This window comes from Psittacula echo, assembly GCF_963264785.1.
Source record: "Psittacula echo genome assembly, chromosome: Z".
Taxonomy (NCBI): domain Eukaryota; kingdom Metazoa; phylum Chordata; class Aves; order Psittaciformes; family Psittacidae; genus Psittacula; species Psittacula echo.
In genome coordinates, this window is record NC_137742.1 from 37235948 (window position 1) to 37258009 (window position 22062).

The 22062-nt window shown below is 42.0% G+C and overlaps 1 protein-coding gene across 2 annotated transcripts; it reads right to left on the reverse strand.

The window, feature by feature from the left end:
* Positions 1-2825: 2825 nt before the first annotated feature.
* HAUS6 (HAUS augmin like complex subunit 6) lies at positions 2826-21950 on the reverse strand. 2 transcript variants are annotated; one of them, XM_080637119.1, is made up of 17 exons: positions 21765-21950; positions 21397-21492; positions 20585-20648; positions 18906-19038; positions 18185-18332; positions 17094-17159; positions 16920-16971; positions 16551-16724; positions 15732-15916; positions 14488-14614; positions 13820-13901; positions 11426-11510; positions 9969-10032; positions 8262-8420; positions 7582-7717; positions 3872-4900; positions 2826-2962 (listed from the first exon to the last, which is right to left on the reverse strand). In XM_080637119.1, the coding sequence occupies exons 1-17, from the start codon at positions 21860-21862 to the stop codon at positions 2898-2900; spliced, it is 2763 nt and encodes a 920-aa protein (XP_080493245.1). In that variant the 5' UTR covers positions 21863-21950; the 3' UTR covers positions 2826-2897. The 2 variants fall into 2 exon arrangements, with proteins under 2 accessions (XP_080493245.1, XP_080493246.1); XM_080637120.1 differs by lacking the exon at positions 8262-8420.
* Positions 21951-22062: the final 112 nt, after the last annotated feature.

A 22062-nucleotide genomic window follows, 5' to 3' on the forward strand; every position in this document is an offset into this window, starting at 1 on the left:
TCTTCGGAGTATGCATACCATTTCTGAACTGTGGCTTTTGGAGCTACTGCCTTAGGAGGAGGCGATCCATTAAGAATTGGATTCAGAAGGGAAAAAAGACCCTGTACTGTAACATCTTGTGATGTGCAGTTTCTCAGCTTCCTTCACTCTAGTCAGGGAAAGGGCTCCCTTTTCCCAACCCAAACACTGCTGTTTCATTTCTTTAAATGAGGTAAAGAAAATAGTAGAGGCCTCGCTGGTCCTCATGGTCCACTTTGGAAAATGCCACAATATGAAGGTTAAGTGACAGATCTCCACTCCACTTTTACACAGGTCCTGCAGGTGCAGTGGGCCCAGTCTCCAGTAGGCTTTGAGTTCATCTTTCAGAGAGTTAAGGGTTTCCAGAAATCATGGATTCCAGTCCCACCCCTTATTTTTCTGAAGCAAGTTTTTAGTGGGCAAGTACCCAAAAGCCATGTATATGTGTTTTCTCCAATAACCTAATGCGCCTAACAACTGTTGCAACTATGTTGTGTTATCTGGGGCCTGCCCCTCCTCAACACCTTATTGGTTATTGTGAGGTACTGCTACAGCTCCTGCTACCTCCAAAACCCCATAGAATTTAATCTCTTGTCAAGGACTGGCGCATTTGGAGGGGGGAAAGTTCAGCCCAGTTTTATTCAGTAGGTTCCAAATGGCTCCAGCCACTTGCCCCACTCTTATTCTTTATTGTCTCCACCAACAGAACCAGGTTGCTTCAGACTGTGGCAACTGGGGCAGCCTGCAAAAGCCTCACAAGTGGCTTCTGCCTCCCTGCACCCTAACGCCTGCACCATGCTACAGGGCAGGTCCATCGCTGATCGTGGCACATCAAATCCCAATGGATTCTCCTTGTGCAGGTGAGCAGTGCTGCAGCTGTGACCACCTTCTCCCCAGCAGCCAGGGATGAGCTCGAGCCAAGGGCAGTTGTGCTGCTGCATCAGTTACACCGCGATGTCCACAGCTCTCCTTCTGACGGTTAACTCCGTCCTCCTCTGCCTGCTGCTCATTTGATCACCATCTGGGCCTCGCACCATTAAACCTCCACACATGCTCCCTCTGCACCCGGGGATATGAGCACAGGGCTCCTCGCCAGCGGCTGGGGCAGGAGCTTACAGCCGACCCGAGCCCCACACAGCGGCTTCTGATCCTCACCCCCTCGGGTCCTCCAGCCCGGGGCCCAGCGTCTGCCGCTCCCCCCCGGCAGTGCCGCCGTCCGCCGGACGCGGCCGCAGCGCTCTGTCCCGCAATCCCGCTCGGGCACCGCCGCTGGAACGCTTGCGGCCAAGGCACGTTCCTGCCCAAGGCCCCAGCCGGCCCGGCCTTGCCCGGACACCCGGGAAAGGTTCCAGACCTCCGTGCGCGCGGTGGGCGATGACTTCATTGTGTCACGTCTCTGCCCGCGCCAGAGGTGCGCGGGGGAAGCTGCAGGTGTGGCCGCGGGCGCCGGTCGCTGCCAGAATTCCTTCCCAAGGCACCGAACGAGTATTTTCGGGGTCTGGGAATGCTGCGAGGAAGGGCCTGAGGGGGCGTGGCTCTACCGGCGGGAAGCGGCCACCGGGACTCCTTGCAACCCGCTCTCCACTGCCTGGCTGCAGCAGCCCCCGCACTCGCTCCCACAGCTCCTTCTGCTTTTGGGAGCGGCCGGTCTCCCCGCTCTCCCTGCCGTCTGTGTCCCAGCACAACGAGCCACTCTGGAACCCAAAACTTGCTCGCTTCTTCATCACCGAACAGTACCTGATTTCCCCTCTCACCAGAGAGACTTCACATACAATTTGTTGCTGTTTGCCCAGCTTATGCCAAAACTGTATGTGCAATTCCCTGAGCCCAGGTCCCGTACAGGGAATCGTGCTGACCGTGGTTTTGGGTTACCACCGTGCAGACTCCTCCCTCTGCCTTTCGGTTTTAATAAAAGCTTTCCTCCGACTCCCCCACCTCTTCAGAACTACTCTCCTCAGAATGTGCCCAGACATCTCCATCCCAGTCTTCCACCTCTGGGACAGCACTCAGCTTCTGAATTTGAGCAATACAAGGTGTGTTTGCTTCTGCCAGTAGATTTCAATTCTTTGTTCCAATGAATGCATTCACTTTCTCTTTTCAGTTCTTCTTTTAAAATATCTCCACCTGCTTCTCCAAATCATCCCTTTCTGGTCTTCCAAAGAAAACAGCCCTGTGCCTGTACCCAGCACATGCCCAGACAGGCTTCAGACTAGCTTGTTGTGTTAAATTCCTAGTACTCCATTAAATACCAACTGTTTTAGTGAAAATCTTCTGTAAAACCATTACTACCTCTTTTTTTATTGAGGTATTTCAAAAACTGCCATCACATGTGCTCTCTCTACCATCTCCCCAGGGTTGTTCGGTTCTTTCTACCAGCACTGGTGCATCGAACCACTTGTTTGCCCAGTGCACGCCTGGGGGAGTAGGGGCACATCTGTGCCTCTGTATCGATCCCTCTATTCACACTGTGCTGACTATGCCAATTTCACCGTCACGGAACCAATAAACTCAGGCTAGTTTTAGGGGACGGAGGAAGGGGAGGACAGGTAGGTTTTGAGAGGGGGTAGAAATAAGGGAAGATACAGTAAAATTTCACATGACACTTTGTCTTTCCATTTTCTAGGATTATGCCACCTACTCATCTGATATTTTAAAAAATTAAGAACACAGTTCTGCATTTAAAAGATGGGCTTTACATAGAATGCTGCTATGGATGACATTAAAGGAACCAGAGGAGCCAACTAACATGCTTAAAAAAGGAGACTGAAATACAGACTCTGCTAAGAACAGGAGTGCAACTTCTCCATCCAGGTAATGCTTGGAGAAGATGTTACACTCTCAAGGGAGCCATAACCATAGTAACACAGTTATGTTTCTCCTTAACCGTAATTCTGTCTTGATGATGGTTCCTTCATGGCTGGCTTCTCATCCAAATGATCTTTATCTGGAAGAAAAATTGTATTAGTTATCACTCAGAACTCAGTACTATTCATTAATTGACAGAAATGCTGCTCCACATTTGTTTGGCACCTATTAAAAAAGCATATATGAAACATTACTTCTAATTTAGATAACTGTTCAAAGCAAAGTAAATCATCTGGTATCAGTACAGCCACAATCTAAACTGAAGCAACACTTTGCACGAAGTACAAATCTCACTACTCCTTCAGAGTAGCTTATTATGTTAAATTCCTGGTACTCCACTAAATACCAGCTGTTTCAGTGAAAGTCTTTTGTAGAACCATTACTACCCGGTATTTATTACTGCCTTTCAGAAATTGACCTTACATGTAACTAAACACTGCATTACTGCTTAACTTTAAATTCGTTAAACAAAGTTGACATTTCCATTGGAAATGGGGTGAGGGAGCAGGGGGGCCCTCTGGAATGGAGTATATTTCATAATGAAAAGTATATTAATAGTATTACAATGACCTCCTGACTGAATGCACAAAAAAAATTCAATGACCTACAACACATTTCTAGATAACCACATTTGCTCGTACTAAAGGCACTACTTCAAACTAATTTTGTGAATTCTCAAAATTGAACTTCAGATTGCTCCACTGCTAATGCACCTTAAGGCTTTTTTTTTTTTTTTTTTTAAAACAGCTGCAGATTACCTCAGAGAGTCAGACAAGCACGTTTTCTCCTACTTGCAAGATGGTGATATAGGTAAAGGAAGCATGTTTCCTTTGCTTTTATGTCTCACTTTCCATAAGGAATAAGCATCCAAATAATCTGTACAAATACTTGCACAGCAAGGTTTAGCTATTCAGAGCAGGTTATTTATGGTAGTATACCCAGTAACAGAAAGGACAAAATCTTATTGCTAAAGCACATGGATACTTACCTTTCAATTTACATTTTAAGTCTAATGGGATTTCGTGTACCATTGATGCCATTTCCTCCAGGTGTTGAAAGGATACCAGCAAAGATGACAGAGAATATTTTATTTCATTAAGGGATTTTGGTGATGGCGTCTTGGTAAATTCTTCATCCAAGAAGAAGAGTTCTTGAGGACTGGAAAATTCATCTCTTTCTCTTTTTTCTGGTGCAAGACTTGGGGATGATACAGAGCTTACAGATTCACCTCCATTAAGTATTTGATGCAGCTCCTTTTCACTTGTAGATGGCATCTTTTCCAGCGGTTTATGTAGGTTGAATAGGGACTGTACATCTAGCTTTGATCTTTCAATACCTTCCTCATTTTTTGAACCACCTGTTACATATGGGCTGTCCATTACATCAGAATCAGACTCAAAGCTTGCAGATTGGTTGGCATCTGTGCTACTAAGTTCTTCTCCTTCAAGACATCCTTCAAATGTCTCACCCAATATCCCCAAGCAGGCAGTTTCATCACTGACAGAATTTAACAATGAAGATACATTCCAGTGCAGCATCCCACCCATTAAGGAACCCTGAAAACAGTCTGCCGTTAGAACATTCGTTCCACAAGTGTTTTCTGAACATATGTCTGTAGTATTCATGATGCTCTTTACATATTGAGAAGTATGTTCTTCTAGATCATCTGCAGAAGTATTGTTCAAAACAATACATTTTAACCCCTGTGCTTCAGTTCTCTCACTTTCTTGTATTCCAGATGCTTCTGAAACTGGAAACTCAATATGACTTATCCTCATCTGCTTTTGAGGTCTAAATTCTGTAGAACTTAATTTGGACTTGCTTTCTGACAAGGCAGAATCAAAGTCAGGTACAGAAGATGCAGGGTTAAAGCACACAAATCTAGAGTCTGCCATCTTCTTACAGATGTAAGCATCCACTGGAGCTTCTTCTACTGTTACCTCTGGTAGGTTCAGCTTTACGTCTGATGAGTCCTCAGTCTGAATAGCTTTTCTCCATGATCTTCTGACTTCTGTAACTAAGTAGAACAAATCAAGGGAAAAACTGATTACATTCTATCCTGGTTTAAGCTGTAACAGTAATTTATTCTTTTCTTACTAGTAGCTGGTGCAGTTCTGTGTTTTGGCTTTAGTCTGAGAACAATGCTGATAACACACCCATGTTTTAGTTATTTCTCCATAGCGTTTACCCTGATCAAGGACTTTTCAGTCTTATGCTCTGCCAGTGAGAAGGGGCACAAAAAGCTGGGAGGAAACAGAGACAGGACACCTGACCCAAGCTAGCCAAAGTACACTGCTGCCCAGGTTATTCATGACTGTGAAACGTGTGCTGCAATTAAGCAAGCCAAGTGGTTAAAGCCTCTCTGGTATGGAGGACAATGGCTGAAGTACAAATATGGGGAGACCTGGCAGATTGATTACATCACACTCCCACCAACCCGCCAAGGCAAAGGCCATGTGCTTACCATGGTGAAAGCAACCACTGGATGGCTGGAAACATACGCTGTGCCCCACGCCACTGCCCGGAACACTATCCTGGGCCTTGAGAACCAGATTTTGTGGCAACATGGCACCCCAGAGAGAATTGAATCAGATAATGGGACTCATTTCCGGAATAACCTTATAGACACTTGGGCCAAAGAGCATGGCATTGAGTGGATTTATCACATCTCCTATCATGCACCAGCCTCTGGTACAATGGGCTGTTAAAACCTACACTGAGAGCAATGGGTGGTGGGACTTTCAAACATTGGGATACACGTTTACCAAAAGCCACCTGGTTGGTCAACACCAGAGGATCTGCCAACAGGGCTGGCCCAGTGCACTCAGAACTTTTACATATGTAGAGGGGTAAGTTCCTGTGGTGCACATAAGGAATTTGCTGGGGAAGACAGTCTGGGTTATTCCTGCTTCAGGTAAAGGCAAACCCACCCTTGGGATTGTTTTTGCTGAGGGACGTGGATATATACTTGGTGGGTGATGCAGGAAGATAGGGAAGTCTAGTCTATATGTCAAAGGGACTTAATTTTGGGTGAAAACAGCCAATGAACTCAATTATATGCTGTTGCCTGCTATATAACACTTCTATAGCAGCTAAATGCCCATCTCTGCTACCCTTGGCTTTGAAAACAAAACGTGCTGTCATGATCATCAGCACAGAATAAAGTCATGGGAAACGCCAGCAGCAACAGTGGGAGCCTCACAGTACTGTCCTGAGGTCACCAGCAACTGAACCTGACTTCTATTCAGTCATCACCCCAAAGAATAAACTTTGATGAGACCAGACACATTCAGTCGTGTCACCAGCAGGCAAGAATCCAACACTACAGACTCTCGTGTCCTGAAAGACTGTTACAACAGATAAAGCCAGCGGCATGGACTAAATGAACTCAGCAAACTTCATAGGGATGGTCCATGGACTAAGGAATGATATCCGTCTCTGTGTGTGCATGTATATATCTCGCCAAAAGACAAAAAGTAATGGCATGTTGAAAAAACTGCGAGACCTGAGCATGCTGTAAATGGCATGGAGGAAGGGCTGGACACTGTCCTGGGTACAGCTGTAAGAGTTACTTTTCTCCTTAATAGCTGGTGCAGTACTGTTGTCCTGGGTTCAGCAGTAGCAGTCATTTTTCTCCTTCTTAGTAGCTGGTGCAGTGCTGTGTTTTTGACTTTCAGCCTGGGAACACCGCTAATAACACCGATGTTGTTGCTCAGTAATGTTTACTCTGACCAAGGACTTTTTTGAGTCTCCTGCTCTGCCAGGAAGGAGGCGAAGCCAAGAGGAAGCAGAGACAGGACACCTGACCCAAACTAAACAAAGGGGTACTCCATACCACAGCATGTCATGCCCAGCATATAAACTGCGGGCAGTTACCTGGAAGGGTTTGATCACTGCTCAGGTTGGGCTGCATATCGGTCGGCAGGTGGTGAGAGGTTGTATTTTCTTCCCTTGTTATTTCCTTTATCATTATTATTATTATTATTGGTGGTAACAGTAGTGGTTTGTGTTACACCTTAATTACTGGACTGTTCTTATCTCAACCCGTGGGAGTTACATTCTTTCGATGCTCCTCCCCATCCCTCCAGGAGCAGAGAGAGGAAAGCAGGGGAATGAGAGAGCAGCTGTGTGGTTCTGAGTTACTGGTTGGGCTTAAACCACAACAGAGGCTTATAGGATAAATGTGTATCCTGTAAGCCTCAAAGAGCGGAATTGTAAGCTGAAATGCTAAGTTGTAAATTAAAACCACTCTGTTAATTGTAAGCTGTAAATTGGGACCCCTCTGTTGAGAGCAAGATGGGGCTGGTTCTTCATGCTAATGAACAAATCAGAACAAACTGACCTAAACTGCAGACATAATTGTTAAGTAATTCACAAAAGGCTTTTGCACAAGCTCAAGCAAAGAGGTTAATCAGCGGACACAGTGAGGAAGACTATCAATGACCACCAGAGACCCCGCAACAACCACCACCCAGCAAGGAACCATGTGTGCAATTAATATGCAAATACTGTAATTTTGTAACGCAATTAAGTGTACCTTAGTGCCATCATTTCATTAGGCCCACTATGTTGTGTTAGAGGGTAAGCCTGTAAGAGTTGCAGCTTCAGTGAAATAGTTATCTTCTGTGACACATACAAAGTTAATGAACTAATCACATTCTTCAGCAGTGGGTATTACACAGTCAGTTTCCAACTTACGCAGATTTTCTGGAGTTCGGGGAATTTGTTTTCTTGTTATAAATGGGTCAAAAGACAATGAGTTAGTAGGATCTTCTAATGCCATTCCTTTTCTCCCCCCAGTCGAAGTCAACTCAGACACCACTGCTTCTGCAACCTGTATGATGTTAGAAAAGGGAAATCCTGAGAACGTAAAATTACCACCTCTTTATTTCTGTCAGTTACGGCTCAAAATAAATCCACTGTCTAAATGATCAGAAGAGTTTTGAATCTCCTGACTCTTCTTCTGTCTTTTTCAAATCTTCTGACTCACAATGACCATGGTGTCCTACAAACACAAAATTAAGACAGGGGACTGAAATCAGAACTCAATTCTAAGTACCGTCACCATTTAGGTCAAAGTATGAGAAGTTATATAAGTCATACCATGATTCCACTGAAAGTTCTATTCATTTCACCATGACCTGAAAATATGATAACTGCACAAGCTCCATGCTTTCAGCGTGTACTTAATTGGGTAGTCACCCCTAAAAGTTAGTGACATCGATTACCATCTAGCAGAAAAAAGTAACTTTTGACATATGCAGATTACAAAAGGCACGTTATAATTAGTAACTGGTTCTCTGAACTTAATGACCATGTATTTAACAACAGAGAGAGGAGAGAAAAAAGAATTAAAAATTAAAAAGACTTCTCCTAACCTCTTCTGCCAGTTCATCTCTGGCTTTCTCAAGAGGGCTTTTGACAGGATAACCTGTGTTCTCCCCCGTTTCTGAAATGGGAGACTCATCCTTTTCATTTCTTAACATGTCTTGAGACACAGGCTTTTTTTCCACCTTGCAAGTTTCAGTATGCAAGTCCTAGAGAAATACACAAGAATTGTCAAATTTTAAACTCAAGTGTCAGAATAACAGAATGAAGAGGAAACTATTGTGCAGATTCTGAACAGCCATGGTCTCAGTGTTTAGTCAATAAAATATTTCAGTCTTACATTCTAACTAAACATAGGTATTTTTAGAATTGTATTTAAAGTAGGATGCAAGTAGTGGCTAGGATAGAGTGTTGCACAGAGCACAGATGACACACCTGTAACTACCTTGAACATTCTCCAGGATAAAGGGGAGGACCTTAAAAAAGCTATGAGGATTGGCCATGTTAATAAATGGTTAGAACAGTGGTGCCATAGTCAGGGGCTTAGGTATCTAGAATATGGGACTCAATTTGGGAGGCCAGGTCTACTGGAGGCTGGTGGAGCTGGTCTGACAACAAAGGGGAAGAACAGCTTTGGTAGGAGGCTTGCCAGGCTGGTCAGGAAGGCTTTAAACTAGACCTGTTGGGGGAGGGGGGCATCGTTCCATCCCGACACACCCAGTCAGTTGCCAGTACCTATAATAAATGCTTGGAGCAACGTAGAGATATTCCAGCCACTCCAGCCAATGAGCCGGCTTCATTTGGAACTCGGCTCAGATGCCTCTATACAAACCCCCATAGCATGGGAAACAAACAAGAGGAATTAGAGATGTGGGCACATCTACGGTGATATAATAGGTATCACAGAAACATGGTGGGATGGCTCCTATGACTGGAGTGTTGGAATGGAAGGTTACAGGCTCTACAGAAGAAACAGGCCTGGCAGGAGGGGAGGGGGAGTTGCTATTTATGTTAGGGATAGGCTGGAGAGTCTGAAACTCTGTCCGGGGACGGGTGAGCAGTTGACAGAGAGTTTGTGGGTCAAGGTTAAAGGGAGAACAGCGATGGGGGACATTACTGTGGGGATCTGTTACAGACCACCTGATCAAGGGGATTCTGTGAATGAAGCGCTGTACAGACAGATAGGAACAGCCTCACACTTGCAGGCCCTTGTTCTCATGGGGGACTTCAACCACCCTGATATCTGTTGGAGTGAAGGTACAGCCCAGCACAAGCAATCCAGGAGGTTCCTCCATTGTGTGGAAGACAACTTCCTTCTGCAAGTAATAGAGGAGCCGACAAGGAGAGGTGCCATGCTTGACCTCGTGCTCACCAACAGGGAATGGCTGGTTGGAAATGTGACGCTCCAGGGCAGCCTTGGTTGTAGTGATCATGAGATGGTCGAAATCAAGATCCTCAGGACAGAGAGCATCCCTACAATCCCTAATGAAGAGTCCCTCCCCAGCACCCTTATAGGCCCCCTTCAGATACTGGAAGGCTGCTATGAGGTCTCCACGCAGCCTTCTCTTCTCCAGGCTGAACAGCCCCAGCTTTCTCAGCCTGTCTTCCTACGGGAGGTGCTCCAGTCCTCTGATCATCCTCGTGGCCCTCCTCTGGACTTGTTCCAACAAAAATATTACCTCCAGGTTTCATTCAATGTAAAAAGGAAATATCTTAAGTTTAACTTCTCTGACAGCAGGAAGTTACTGAAGAATTACCGGTTCAGTTAACAAATCTCTGTATTCAGATGCTTTTGACATCTCCAAAGCCACTGAAGAGATCCTTTGGGGTGAAAAAAAGAAAAAAAAAAATAAAAATGTGGTTTAGAGACAAATAAAGCAAGTGGCATGCAAGTCTTAGTAGAAGACCATTACATCTTATGTGCCCCGTATCTGTCCGTTACGATTTCCCTCAATTCGTCCCGGTCATCAGAAGGCAATTTTACTATAGGGAGAGCATGTGACAATTAGAGCAGATTTAGCCCTAGCTGTGTATCAGCCTCCCAAAGTTATTAATCAAGTTTTTAATAAAGTTTTTCTCTTGATTAAAAAACAAAAAGCAAACATATTTTGTAATACATTTTATAAACAAGTTCTCTATATTCTCCAATATAACTGAAAAACATAACTACAAAGTCTTCTGCAGACTTCATGTTTTTTTTCCCCTGCTTTCCCACAATACTCTTCCTCTGAATCCCCTGTGGCACCCACAGGTATGTTCTTATATGAACTTATGATATTTAACAATCACCTGGCTATCAAAAACTTCAGTCTTATAACTTCTGGCAAGTGTAGTGTTAATTGCATAGATGACTAAAATGTAAGATGCAGTCCCCATTTGCTAGGAAGAAAGAACCTTAAAACATTAATATTTGTTGTTACCTATCTTTAGAATCACAAGCCAACAAAAAAAAATTATGCTGTATGAAGTCACTAAGATAAATCCAGGCTTTAATTTTTAACTAGTTGGACAACCTTTGAGACTTTTATCCAACTACATGTACTGTTGTCTTAAGAACAGTACAACCTTCCTTTGCCAACTCGCTTTGTCTCCTACTAGGCAACTTTCAAGTACAACATACAGTCGTACTTGAAAGTTGAATATGTGTTCTGAATATGTGTTTTTCAGAAGGTTATGAAGCTTTCCTCAGCTCAGTTAAATGCCAACAGGCCAAAACTTTCTAGAATACCATTGTTCTGTGTTCTGTCTTTTACTGGAACTGCAGTAAGAGAAGCTACAGAACAAAGTGATTTTAGAAGACTTAGTGATTTGGGTTTTGGGGTTTTTTTTAACCACATCTACGAATGTCTCCTCTTTTATTCTCAGGCTATACTGAACATACTGCCTACTTCAACCCAGCCTCAGAAACCAAAATCTGTTTTCTCCACCTGTCTCTTAAAGCTTGAAAGAATGCAGTTAAAAAGAGAGATAAAAACCTTGCAACTTTGCTGCTACACACGCTATTCAGCAGCAACAAGCTGATCAATCAGTCACTAGCTGCAACAAGTGGCAGTTACTTTCGGACTATCTTGCTCAATCAGGTGGGTGTAAGGAGTGGGCTACTGCAATATTCCACTAAGGATCAAGAGATGCAATATACGCAACTCCAATAAGTAAAGTTCTATTTTTTTTCCCCCACTGCTTTTTTTTATCAATTATCTCATTAACATCATACCATGGTGGTGTTGATTTATCCATCATAGTTTCCAATGCTCCATCATCTTTCTCGCAACTTTCTTCAGTAATAGAGTCCAAAACATCTAGAAAAGCAAGTCAACAGTTTTATTATTGCTTCCACTTTTTTCCACTCAGGCTTTCCAGGTAACACAAGTGACTCAGACCACTTCTGTAGACTAGTCACAGGATAGGCTTTCTGAGTATTATTAGTACATAAGCAGGACAGAGCAATTTATTCTTCTGCTCAGGTACCACCTGAAGCCACAGATACCACTAGCAGCCAGTATTTACTTGTTTTGTTCCCGAATACGTGTTCCACCCTCCTCCAAACTACAATCCCAGCCACACATTACCCCCTCCTCTCCGCATTTGCTTCAGTTGTGTGGCACATCAATTCCACAAAAGCAAATTCCACTCATGTTTTCTCCACTATCTTCATCTGCATTTATCAATAAATAAATGTGTGGACATACTAATCCCTCTGATCAATGCTGCATCAGCCCAAGTGTGCAGGTAAAGCAAGGCCAAGTGCCCAGGCAAAGCAAGGCACACTGTAAGGAAATGTTTTGCACATTATCAGAGGTATACACACCTCTCGGCTCAGGACTCTGTCAAACAATAAGTATCTATTTTGGCACATCATTTGGATAAACAGCCAAAGTTTAACCTCAGCATTCTCTACTAACCCTAAATTGCAGCTTCTGTAAACATAAATCGCACTTCTTTTTGTATTCACCTCAACACCACCTCAGAAATCTAAGCTTATTTGGAGTTTGCAAAGTTAACTTTTTTTTTTTTTAAACGTACCATATTAACCAGAAGAAAGTTAGTTTTCTTAGTGGTTGGATTCTCAGATCAAGCATCATAACCACAAAGTGGAGAGAATGCCACAGACAACAGTTTGTCTCAAGCTTTCCAGTATTACCAGAAGCTCACAGCATTACTGCTGAGTGCTTTCATCTTTGAGATTTAAGGCAAACTACCTTCCATCTGCAATTCTGTAGCCTTTTCCTTTGCAGCCTTATACCTACGTACCCCGAGACTACTGGAGCAGTGCTTTCGCCATATCCCTACTGCTTTGCATCTTGACATTCCAACGTGTATCTACTATGTCATTTTTCCTAAAATGGACTGCAAATGACAGACTATTCAAGCTGTCTTCTTCCTTTTCCACCCTTGCTTTTCAGCTTCTAGTTATCTATAATTCTACACCAGTGACAGTCAACTCTTGGTTAATAAGCGCTACCCAGTAAAATACAGTCATCTTATCAGCCAGTTAACGTGGGCAACATCCACATCTGATCAAAGCAAGTTCTAATCACTGTTAACCTCATGACCGAAAGCAACCAACACACATATCAAGTGAGGTCCTGCTCAAATAGCACAGTTACTGTGGAAATTTCAGAATGCACCAAGGAAAGATGCTTTCCTGGTAGGACACCTTTAATTTCTTTTCCCAGCTGACAAATGGGAATAGTTTTAATCTTCTTTCTCTCTTCCTTATTACTCCTCTAATCTGAAGCAACTTTTACTGTCAAATGTTTTCTCTAGAATCCACAAATCATTACACGTGGAAGTCTGTCTCAATATTCTTAGTGCAAGAACAAAATACCAAACAGATCCAGCATTGGTTTTTTGCCGTACCAAAAGCTTCAGAGAATCTGAAGCAGGTCAAGGGAGGTAGTCCTCCCTCTCTACTCAGCCCTGGCAGGGCCTCACCTAAAGTACTGTGTCCAGTTCTGGGCTACCTAGTACAAGAGAGACATGGAATGCCTGGAGAAAGTCCAGTGAAGGGCTACTAGAATGATTAAGGATCTGGAAAATCTCAGATGACAGAACACTGAGAAGCTGAGCCTGTTCAGCTTAGAGAAGCCAAGCCTCTGGAGGGATCTAATCATTGTGTGTAAGTATCTGAATGGAGAGCATTAAGCGTATAGGATTAGGCTCTTCTCAGTGGTGCTACGTGACAGGATGAGAGGCAACAGGTGTAAACTAAACCATAGTACATTTCACCCAAACATGATGAAGAAATTATTTACTGTGAGGCTGGAACAGGTTGCCCAAAGAGATTGTGGAGTCTCCTTCCCTGGAGATATTCAAGAGCCATCTGGACACAAATCTGAGTTACATGCTCTAGATTATCCTGCTTGAGCAGAGATGCTGGACTAGAAGACCCTGGTGGTCCCTTCCAAGCTCAACCATTCTGTGCTTCTGTGATCTTTGAGATACAATAAAGTTGAAAAATCTATGGCAACTGTGGCAAAGATCCATTATCAAAGACTATCAAAGACACCTGCAAAACCAACGGGGAGTCTTTTCAACACCAAGTAACTTTTAACAACTGTAGCAGGGTGGAGAGAAGAAAAAAAACCACAAACTTCTGTTCACTGACCTGAAACTGACAGTAGATGCTGACAAAAACCTTGATCTTCCTCTGCAACTCTAGAAGAATGGTGCTGAACAGCTGTTAACTCCTTTCAAAAGAAAAAAAAATAACACAACTTTCCTTTCAAAAAAAAAAAAATTACACAAACAGTCTGAGAAAATCTGCATGTCAATAGCAATTTAGAGACAACTATTCACAACAGCTTTTCTGCAAGCCAGTTCAGACTCAACATGAAGCTTTTCCTTTCTGCTAGGTAGCTAGGCAAGGGTACCACCTCAGATAACTTCCATTCTGACATCAAGCCCATCACTATAAAAGAGAAAAATGGAACTCAGCAGTTGTTCAGACTGACAGCACATGAAAGCTGTTTCCACAGGGGAACAGACATGGACAAAACCAAAACCAAATCAGCTTGCTCTTATGCTAATCTACTGCTTTAAGAAGATGGTTCTATCTCCCATCTTATATGAAGACGCCAGCTGTCATCAAGTCCAATGTACCTTCTTTAAGGAAGACTACTTCATAAAGCAATTTCTGCTATACTGTTCTATCTGACTCCCTAGCCTTGTAGATAAAGCTTAAGTCTTGCAATAAAAACACACCATCTTAGACGTACATCCTCTCATCTTCACCCTTTCTCTCCAACTTATCAGGTTCTAATGAAGACTACTTACTTGATCCTGATTTAAGCTGAAATAAAAAGGACACAGGCCAAGAAAGCTTTCCCACTTCACTTTCCAGTTTTCCTGTTCTCTAGAAATAGATTCACTTGACACACGATGCTGTTGCTCTATTTCTAGCCTGTAACATATGAGCATGGAAAATGAACGTAAGACATCTGCTGGTGGAGGCAACAGTTGTGCATGAAGATGGATAGTATTATGTACCCTCCTTATCCTGCAAAATCTTTTATATCCATCCATGCATTTGTGCATGCACTAAGAACTGAAATTCACAACCTAAAAAGCAGCTGCTAGGTAGCCTTCATGTTTCTTACATTCGAATCGGATTAAAATAAATGCATACTATGAGGTACACACCTGAATTTTCCCTAAGCCAGTTTCAGATAAAGTTTTAAAATCCCAGAACTGATTAACATAAGAAACAAAGTAAAAATCAGGTCAATTATCTGTCCTGGCTTCAGTTGGGATAGAGTTAATTTTCTTCCTAGTAACTGGTACAGTGCTGTGTTTTGGCTTTAGCCTGAGAACAATGCGGGTAACACACCAATGTTCTAGTTGTTGCTCATTAGCACTTACCCCAATCAAGGACTTTTTGGTCTCTCATGCTCTGCCAGTGGGCACAAGAAGCCGAGAGGAGACACAGGACACCTGACCCAAACTAGCTAAACAGGTATTCCGTACCACAGCACATCATGCCCAGTATATAAACTGGGGGGAGCTACCCAGAAAAGCAGGTCAGTCTGGGTATCAGTTGGCAGGTGGAGAGCAACTGTGTTGTGCATCAACTGAGTTTTCTGAATTTTCATTTCATTTTTGTTGTTCTCTATTATTATTGCTGATCTTATTTCTATTATCACTATATTTTACTTTATTTCAATTATTAAACTGTTCTTATTCCAACCTGTGGGTTTTTCATTGTTCCAGTTCTCCTCCCCATCCCGCTCAGGTGCATGGTACGTAGTTAGCAGCTGGGTTTAAACCATGATGCTAGCAAAGGAGGTCACGAGGAACAAAGCTGAAAATTTTAGCAAAGCAAGGGCAAAAAGCTGACACTACCTAGAGAAAAATCTCAGAAGTTAATCAAGACAAATGTGAATTTCCCAGGGACAAAGGAAGAAGACTGAACCAATTTGTTTTCATTACAAACTGTATTATTTTAGGAAAGACTCCAAGGTAGGAAGACATGATCTGTAGACTAAAGAACAAGGAAGCAGATAGAGTTTTCAGACAATTACCTCATCACTTTCAGACCCTGTAGTGATTTCATGTGGCACATATGCTTATTCTCAAGTACAAAAAGACATTTTTCTAATACAGACTGAAAGTGTTCATCTCTCAATGTCCTGAGGGCTTCATTTAATAACTGGATGACTGCTAAGAAATTGAGGCTTTTAGCTTCATATGTATTCCCCATAAAACGCTTGAAGTATAGCAAGAAAAAAAAAAAAGGGAGAAAAAGAGTTAGTGAACAGCATCGGTATCAGAAAATTGTGTCTTCTGTAGTCAGAGAAGGGATACAAAGTTACACTTGAAATTTTGATTCAGTTCCTGATTGTTTCATGTTTCAAAGAAAAAAAACCAAACCATACTCTAGATTTAAGCCTCAGGTTTGTTTTCTGGAATCAGCTGCTTTAAAGCAGCCTACAAAGCAATATGAACTAAGAAAACTTCACTAATGAGTTTAACCACTGCCCCAAAAGATATGGCAGGCCTAAACACCACCGTATACTACATGCTGGAAACAAAAGACCATCAGTTAAAACAAGAGTTAAACTAGACAACCTAGTTCTAATTTCTAAACAACAACAACAAAACCCCAAACCAAAACAATTTACCAATGCAGTTAAACTTAAAGTGTTCATGGTTGAAACATAACTAACACAAATCAGCAGCATAATCATAAACTTCTACATAACAACTGGACATTCTATACACCCTTGAGCAAGCCTCTTACCATCTGTGAAGTTTTTGTTTGTTTGGTTTGGTTTTTTTTTTAAAAAAGCTACTGGATTACACCCTGGTGACAAAGGACAAGCAAGGACAAAATGACTTACTTGGTATACATCATTTTCAACTCTGTAACTCAAAAACTGTGGAACACTGACAACAACTTTATTTCCATCCAAAATGACACCATCTTCAAGTACATCAAGTATAGAATCCACAACTTCCTTTTCTTTTTTCAGAGATGTAAGTATTTCCATTATAAGTATCCACATGCTGCGGACCTTAATATGCAAGAAGAATAAAAATTCTATGTGAATGTTTGGCATAATACCTATAATGAGAGAGTATCAGAACAGCATAAAGGCGGATGAAGGGGCTAGCATAATCACAAACAGGTGGAATTAACAGTATCTGAGAGTAAATGCCATAGAAACAGAAGAAATACACTAAGCTGCCATAGCAGAAAAAATACTCACCTTTTGAATTCTCTCAGTTTTGTCATTTTTGTTTTCAGTATTTTGTTTCATCCTATACACACATGCAAAACAAAAATTCATATGGAATACAATTAAAGTAGAGCTCATATTTCATAAAATGAGTAAAAAATTGATTGTATATAAGCCAATTTGGTCACAAGGTAAAACACTTACTTCCAAGATTGTGTTTGGAGGGCTGCATATTCAGAATTTATCCGGTCTTTGTCTTTAATTAAAAGCCTAAGAAAAAAGTTAAGTTACTACAGATTTAAAAAAAAAAAAAAAATCAAATTTCTAATCTGCTACTCTCAGAATTACTTACAACCACTATCTAATCATGTACATTCTTTCCAAATCTGCACACTGAAGCAGTTTTGGAATCATAAAAACAAAAACAAACTCAAAAAAAAACCAAAACAAAAAAAAAAAAAAAAAAACAAACAAACAAACAAAAAAAAAAACCACACAACCAAATCCCCACACAAAACACACTTGACTTCCTCACAGCGACTTTGCACAGAAAGACATCCAGGAAATCCACCAAGATATTTGTAAATTAAGCAATTAAGCTGTCACTTATTCTATTGCAATGAAACAGACCAGTCCTCTGGTATGGCACTATGCTACATGCACTGAAACTGCTCTTTTACCTACAGTGCAACTCTTTCATCTTTCCCCCCCATGTAATGAACAGCTTGCAACTGCCCATCCAAGTGCTCCAGTCATGTAAATTATCCCACCCAAACTCTGTAAATTCCACTGACATATAACTCTTTGCACACACAGAAAGTTCCACTTATTCTTGTTCCTTTAACTGGGAATGTTTTACATATACAAAAATAAAGAAAAGCATAATTTTGGTGAAATAATTAAGGATTATGTCAATAAAATGTGTCCCGCAGTGATCAGGTAAAGACCAAATGTTTCACCCTGAAACAGTTACATTCTAAGATACAACCCTTCAGATGTTAAGCAATCATAGTGCTATACATGCTGAATTACTTGATCATTTTTAATGCCCAAATAACTATATCTTCCAAAATACAGCATCTCCTATACTGCAAAACCAACTTGTTTAGACTATTACACTTCATAAAAGACCCTACAAACAGTAGAACTGTCAATTAGAGGTAAAGGGGAAAAAAACTGGGAGAAGCTCAACAGAACTCGTGATGTAAAGCAGCTGCAGCTTCCTCAAATCCTTTTAACCACATACACATAAAAGGCACTTTATGAAAACACTCCTTTCTAAATATATCACTTACCATGCTTTTTTCTGATATTCTTGAATAATGAAGTGTTCCTTTAGAAAAATTTGCAGAAGTTTATTGTATGCAACTCTGCATCTTGCCTTTGCCATGTACATATTCCTACGTCTCAACTTTACAGCTTTGGCAATAAGTTTATGAGTGCCTAAATGGAAGTTAGGATAGATTACATCATTCAGTTTTAGCAAACAGACAACTTTCTAATCTTCCTAGTTTGAAATGGAAGAATAACAAATGAAAATGCTCATTTTACCTAGACTGAAATAGAGTATGCAGTGTACTGCCTTTTTTCCAGTTCTCTGTTGTATACATTCTCATTCCCTCACTGTCACACCCTTTCCCTATTCTTTAGGTCATAAAACAACACAAGATTCGCAAGAATAGGCAGTTCTGAGCCTTCAGTATTACTCAGGCTGTGAAAATGAGTATAGTGTAACAGTCCAATACTTCTGGAACAGACCTCTGCTTGCGTGGGGAATGGTGAACAGCATTACACAGGTAAACCTTGGAGCAAGACCCATAAAGTAACAGAAAACAAAGCAATCTGCATTGTTATATCAGTAGTAGCTGACAGCAAGTAGACGGAACCCCATGAAAGATTTTGAACTGAACAGCCAACTCAGAGCTACTTTAAAACTGTTGGCATATACTAAAGACTTGATGAATTCATTGTCAAACATCACAAATGAAGCATTTTCATTGTTTCATTACAGCTTACCTACAGAATACTTTTTCATGTCCTCAATCAGTACGTGCTTTGCAAACGAATAGAACATATGAATAAATCTAGAACCACCAGGAGAAATTAATGAAGACGCTGCAACATGTTGAAGACAGCCTTCGTGTTTCTTCTAGAAAAGTTAAATTGGTTTTTAAACATAAATTTGTTCTAAGAAATTAAGCCTAAACAACAGCCATTTAGCAAAACATTGCAGCCTACTTGTTATCAAGGCTGATGCAAATCTTAACTATTTTGCCACTACAGCTGACACCCACTCTCACCAGAAGAGATTAAAACTTTTTGAATGTTCTACCCATCATCCCAAGTTCTGTATGTGAAAGACAGTTTCAGCATACGGGCTAAAATCAGTGTCAGGTAATGTCGTGGTTTAAGCCCAGCTGGTAACTCATAACCATGCAGCCGCTCACTCACTCCCTGCACTCCTTTCTCCACCCGCTCCCGGAGGGATGGGGAGGAGAATGAAAAGAATGTAACTCCCACAGGTTGAGATAAGAACAGTCCAGTAACTCAGGTATAACACAAATCACTACTGCTACCATCAACAATAATAACGATAAAGGGAATAACAAGGGAAGAGAATACAACCGCTCATCACCCGCCGACCAACATTCAGCCCAGCCTGAGCAGCGATCTAGCCCTTTCAGGTAACTGCCCCCAGCTTATGTACTGGGCATGACATGCTGTGGTATGGAATACCCCTTTAGTTAGTTTGGGTCAGGTGTCCTGTCTCTGCTTTCTCCTGGCTTCTCCTCCTCCCTGGCAGAGCAGGAGACTCAATAAAGTCCTTGGTCAGAGTAAACATTACTGAGTAACAGTGCTGTTATCAGCGGTGTTCCGAGGCTGAAAGTCAAAAACACAGCACTGCACCAGTTACTAAGGAGAAAAATGACTGCTACTGCTGAACCCAGAACAGGTAAATGTTAGAAACCTCTGCCCTCCTCACCCACAACTGGTAATCCCTGCCTTTGAAAAAATACTCACATTTTCTTTCCATTTTCTCCTGAAGTCATTAATGAGTGTTCTTTGCTCTGCTTTTATCTTACTCAAAAGATATTGCATTGTTAGCTTTTATCTTTTGCATTATAACTAAAAAATAAAAGCATTCCAGTATACAAAGACCTGATTTCTACAGCTATCATTAAAACAAAGGCAGCATGAGAAGACAACATTAACTAATGGTACCTGAAACCATCAATTTTGGTTTGCCTCCTTCCTGTTAGTAAGCTCAAGTTAAAGTTTAGCCCATTTCCCCATAAATAAACACTTACGGTAAAAAAATTTCTCCTGCATCTGAAACCACTCTCAGAGCAATAAACACTTAGGCAAACATCTCTCAAGTTGAAGATAATTATTCTCACCCAGACATGAGGAACCCTCTGGAATTCTGTTTACTCTAATATCCAGAAGAAAGCCACAGCAGTTTTAAGACCCAAGATTAAGTCTCTCTCATCTAAATTCCACCATGTTACATTGTTTTCCTCAAACAAGTCTAAGATGCAACTATGTGAAATAAAACTATGTGAAATAAAACTGACTTCTTTGGTAAAACAATCTTCTTTAAAACTCTCATTTAAAAGCACTACATGTTCTTTCAAAAAAGAAATGAGCTTATAGAAATCAGTACAGCATCAATTTCCACTCTTCATAATACTCACTTCAATGTCTTTTAGCCATTTAAAACACTGCTTTGTAAAACACGAACCTGCAGAGCCACAGTTTCTTTCCATTTAAAAAGGACGGGGAAAAAAAAGAAAAAAAAAAAAGTCAATTTCAAGACCTACAAATATTAAGTTACCTAATTAACCACTTTAAGAACAAGGCTAAGACAAAGACTTCTCAGTGATGCCTCCTGGAGGAGTCAGAAAATAAGGAGATACAGCTTACAACAAGAACAGTTAAGAGTTTGTTAAATGACATGTTTCTTCCCATAATACGGTAATTATGGTCTATTTCAGAGACAGATTTGTCTGCAGCTCTTTTTAACTCAAGAGAAAGGAAGAGGGGAAAAAAGGGTCAGAACACTGACAATTTTCACATCCCTGGTCTTTCTCCAGCCAGTTCATTTAATGTGTAAGCTAAAATGGCACAGCTATATGAGGAAAGGCATTAAGGAAGATGGGATTCTTGCCTCATTAAAGACCTTGGCAGCAATCCATAACTGGGAAGTGTTACTCACTTCTTGGTTAGGGAAATGAATGAGAAAGGTAGATTACTTTGCGGCTATGAAAGTTTTTACCAACAGGTGGCATCTATAACTCACCAAGTTACATACACTATCAGAAACGCTTATAATTAAGGCAAGGTTTCTGATACATTGCAGAGTTGTGATCAAAAGGAAACAAATTCTGACAGCGTATTCTTCTTCCACGGCATTCCGCTAGAAACAGCCCCCCTCCCAGCAGCTGCATAAATTCACGTTCTTGATTACATGCACAGCAGCAACCTCACAAGCCCGAAACTCACTTACCTGAAAGTCACTGCTGCCCGAGCCGGATCCAGCTTTTCAAACAAGAAGGTGGCAATAACGTGAAGCGCACTGCTATTTGGTACGCTGAACATCTTCCTAATACACAAATAAAGAGCCACATCAGATGCAGCTACCATACCAAATTAACACAACATTTTTTGCTGACCGCTCAAGATTACAAAGCACTACTTTGCATCAAAGGGCACCTCTGCTGCAAGGCGATGCCCGCCCCTTCCCTCCCCGCTTCCTTTGCCTGCCTTTCCCATGCTGGGCGCTCCCTGCTGAAACCCAAGATCCCGCTCAGGGACGGACGGCTGCAAAAGGCCTCACACCCCTCCCTCCCCCGTTCGCTTCTCCCTCACACTTACGTTCCCAGTTCCAAGCGGGAGGCGTAGACAGTCTTCCTCTCGAAGCCCAAGGCCAGCACGTACCACCAGATATGGCGTCCCGCCCACTCGCGTTCCATAGCGCCGAGCACCTCACGGAACACTCACCGCTGACACGGAGCGGAGCGCGGCCCGCCAAACCGACAACCCACCGCCGTCACTTCCCGCCGCCCGCTACTAAAGCGCGCGCGGGAGCCAGTCCCGCCCTCCCGCGGGAGGCCCAAACGCCGCGAGACCTGCCGAGGGCCCCGCAGGGGCTGTAGCGCAAAGCACCGGGGAG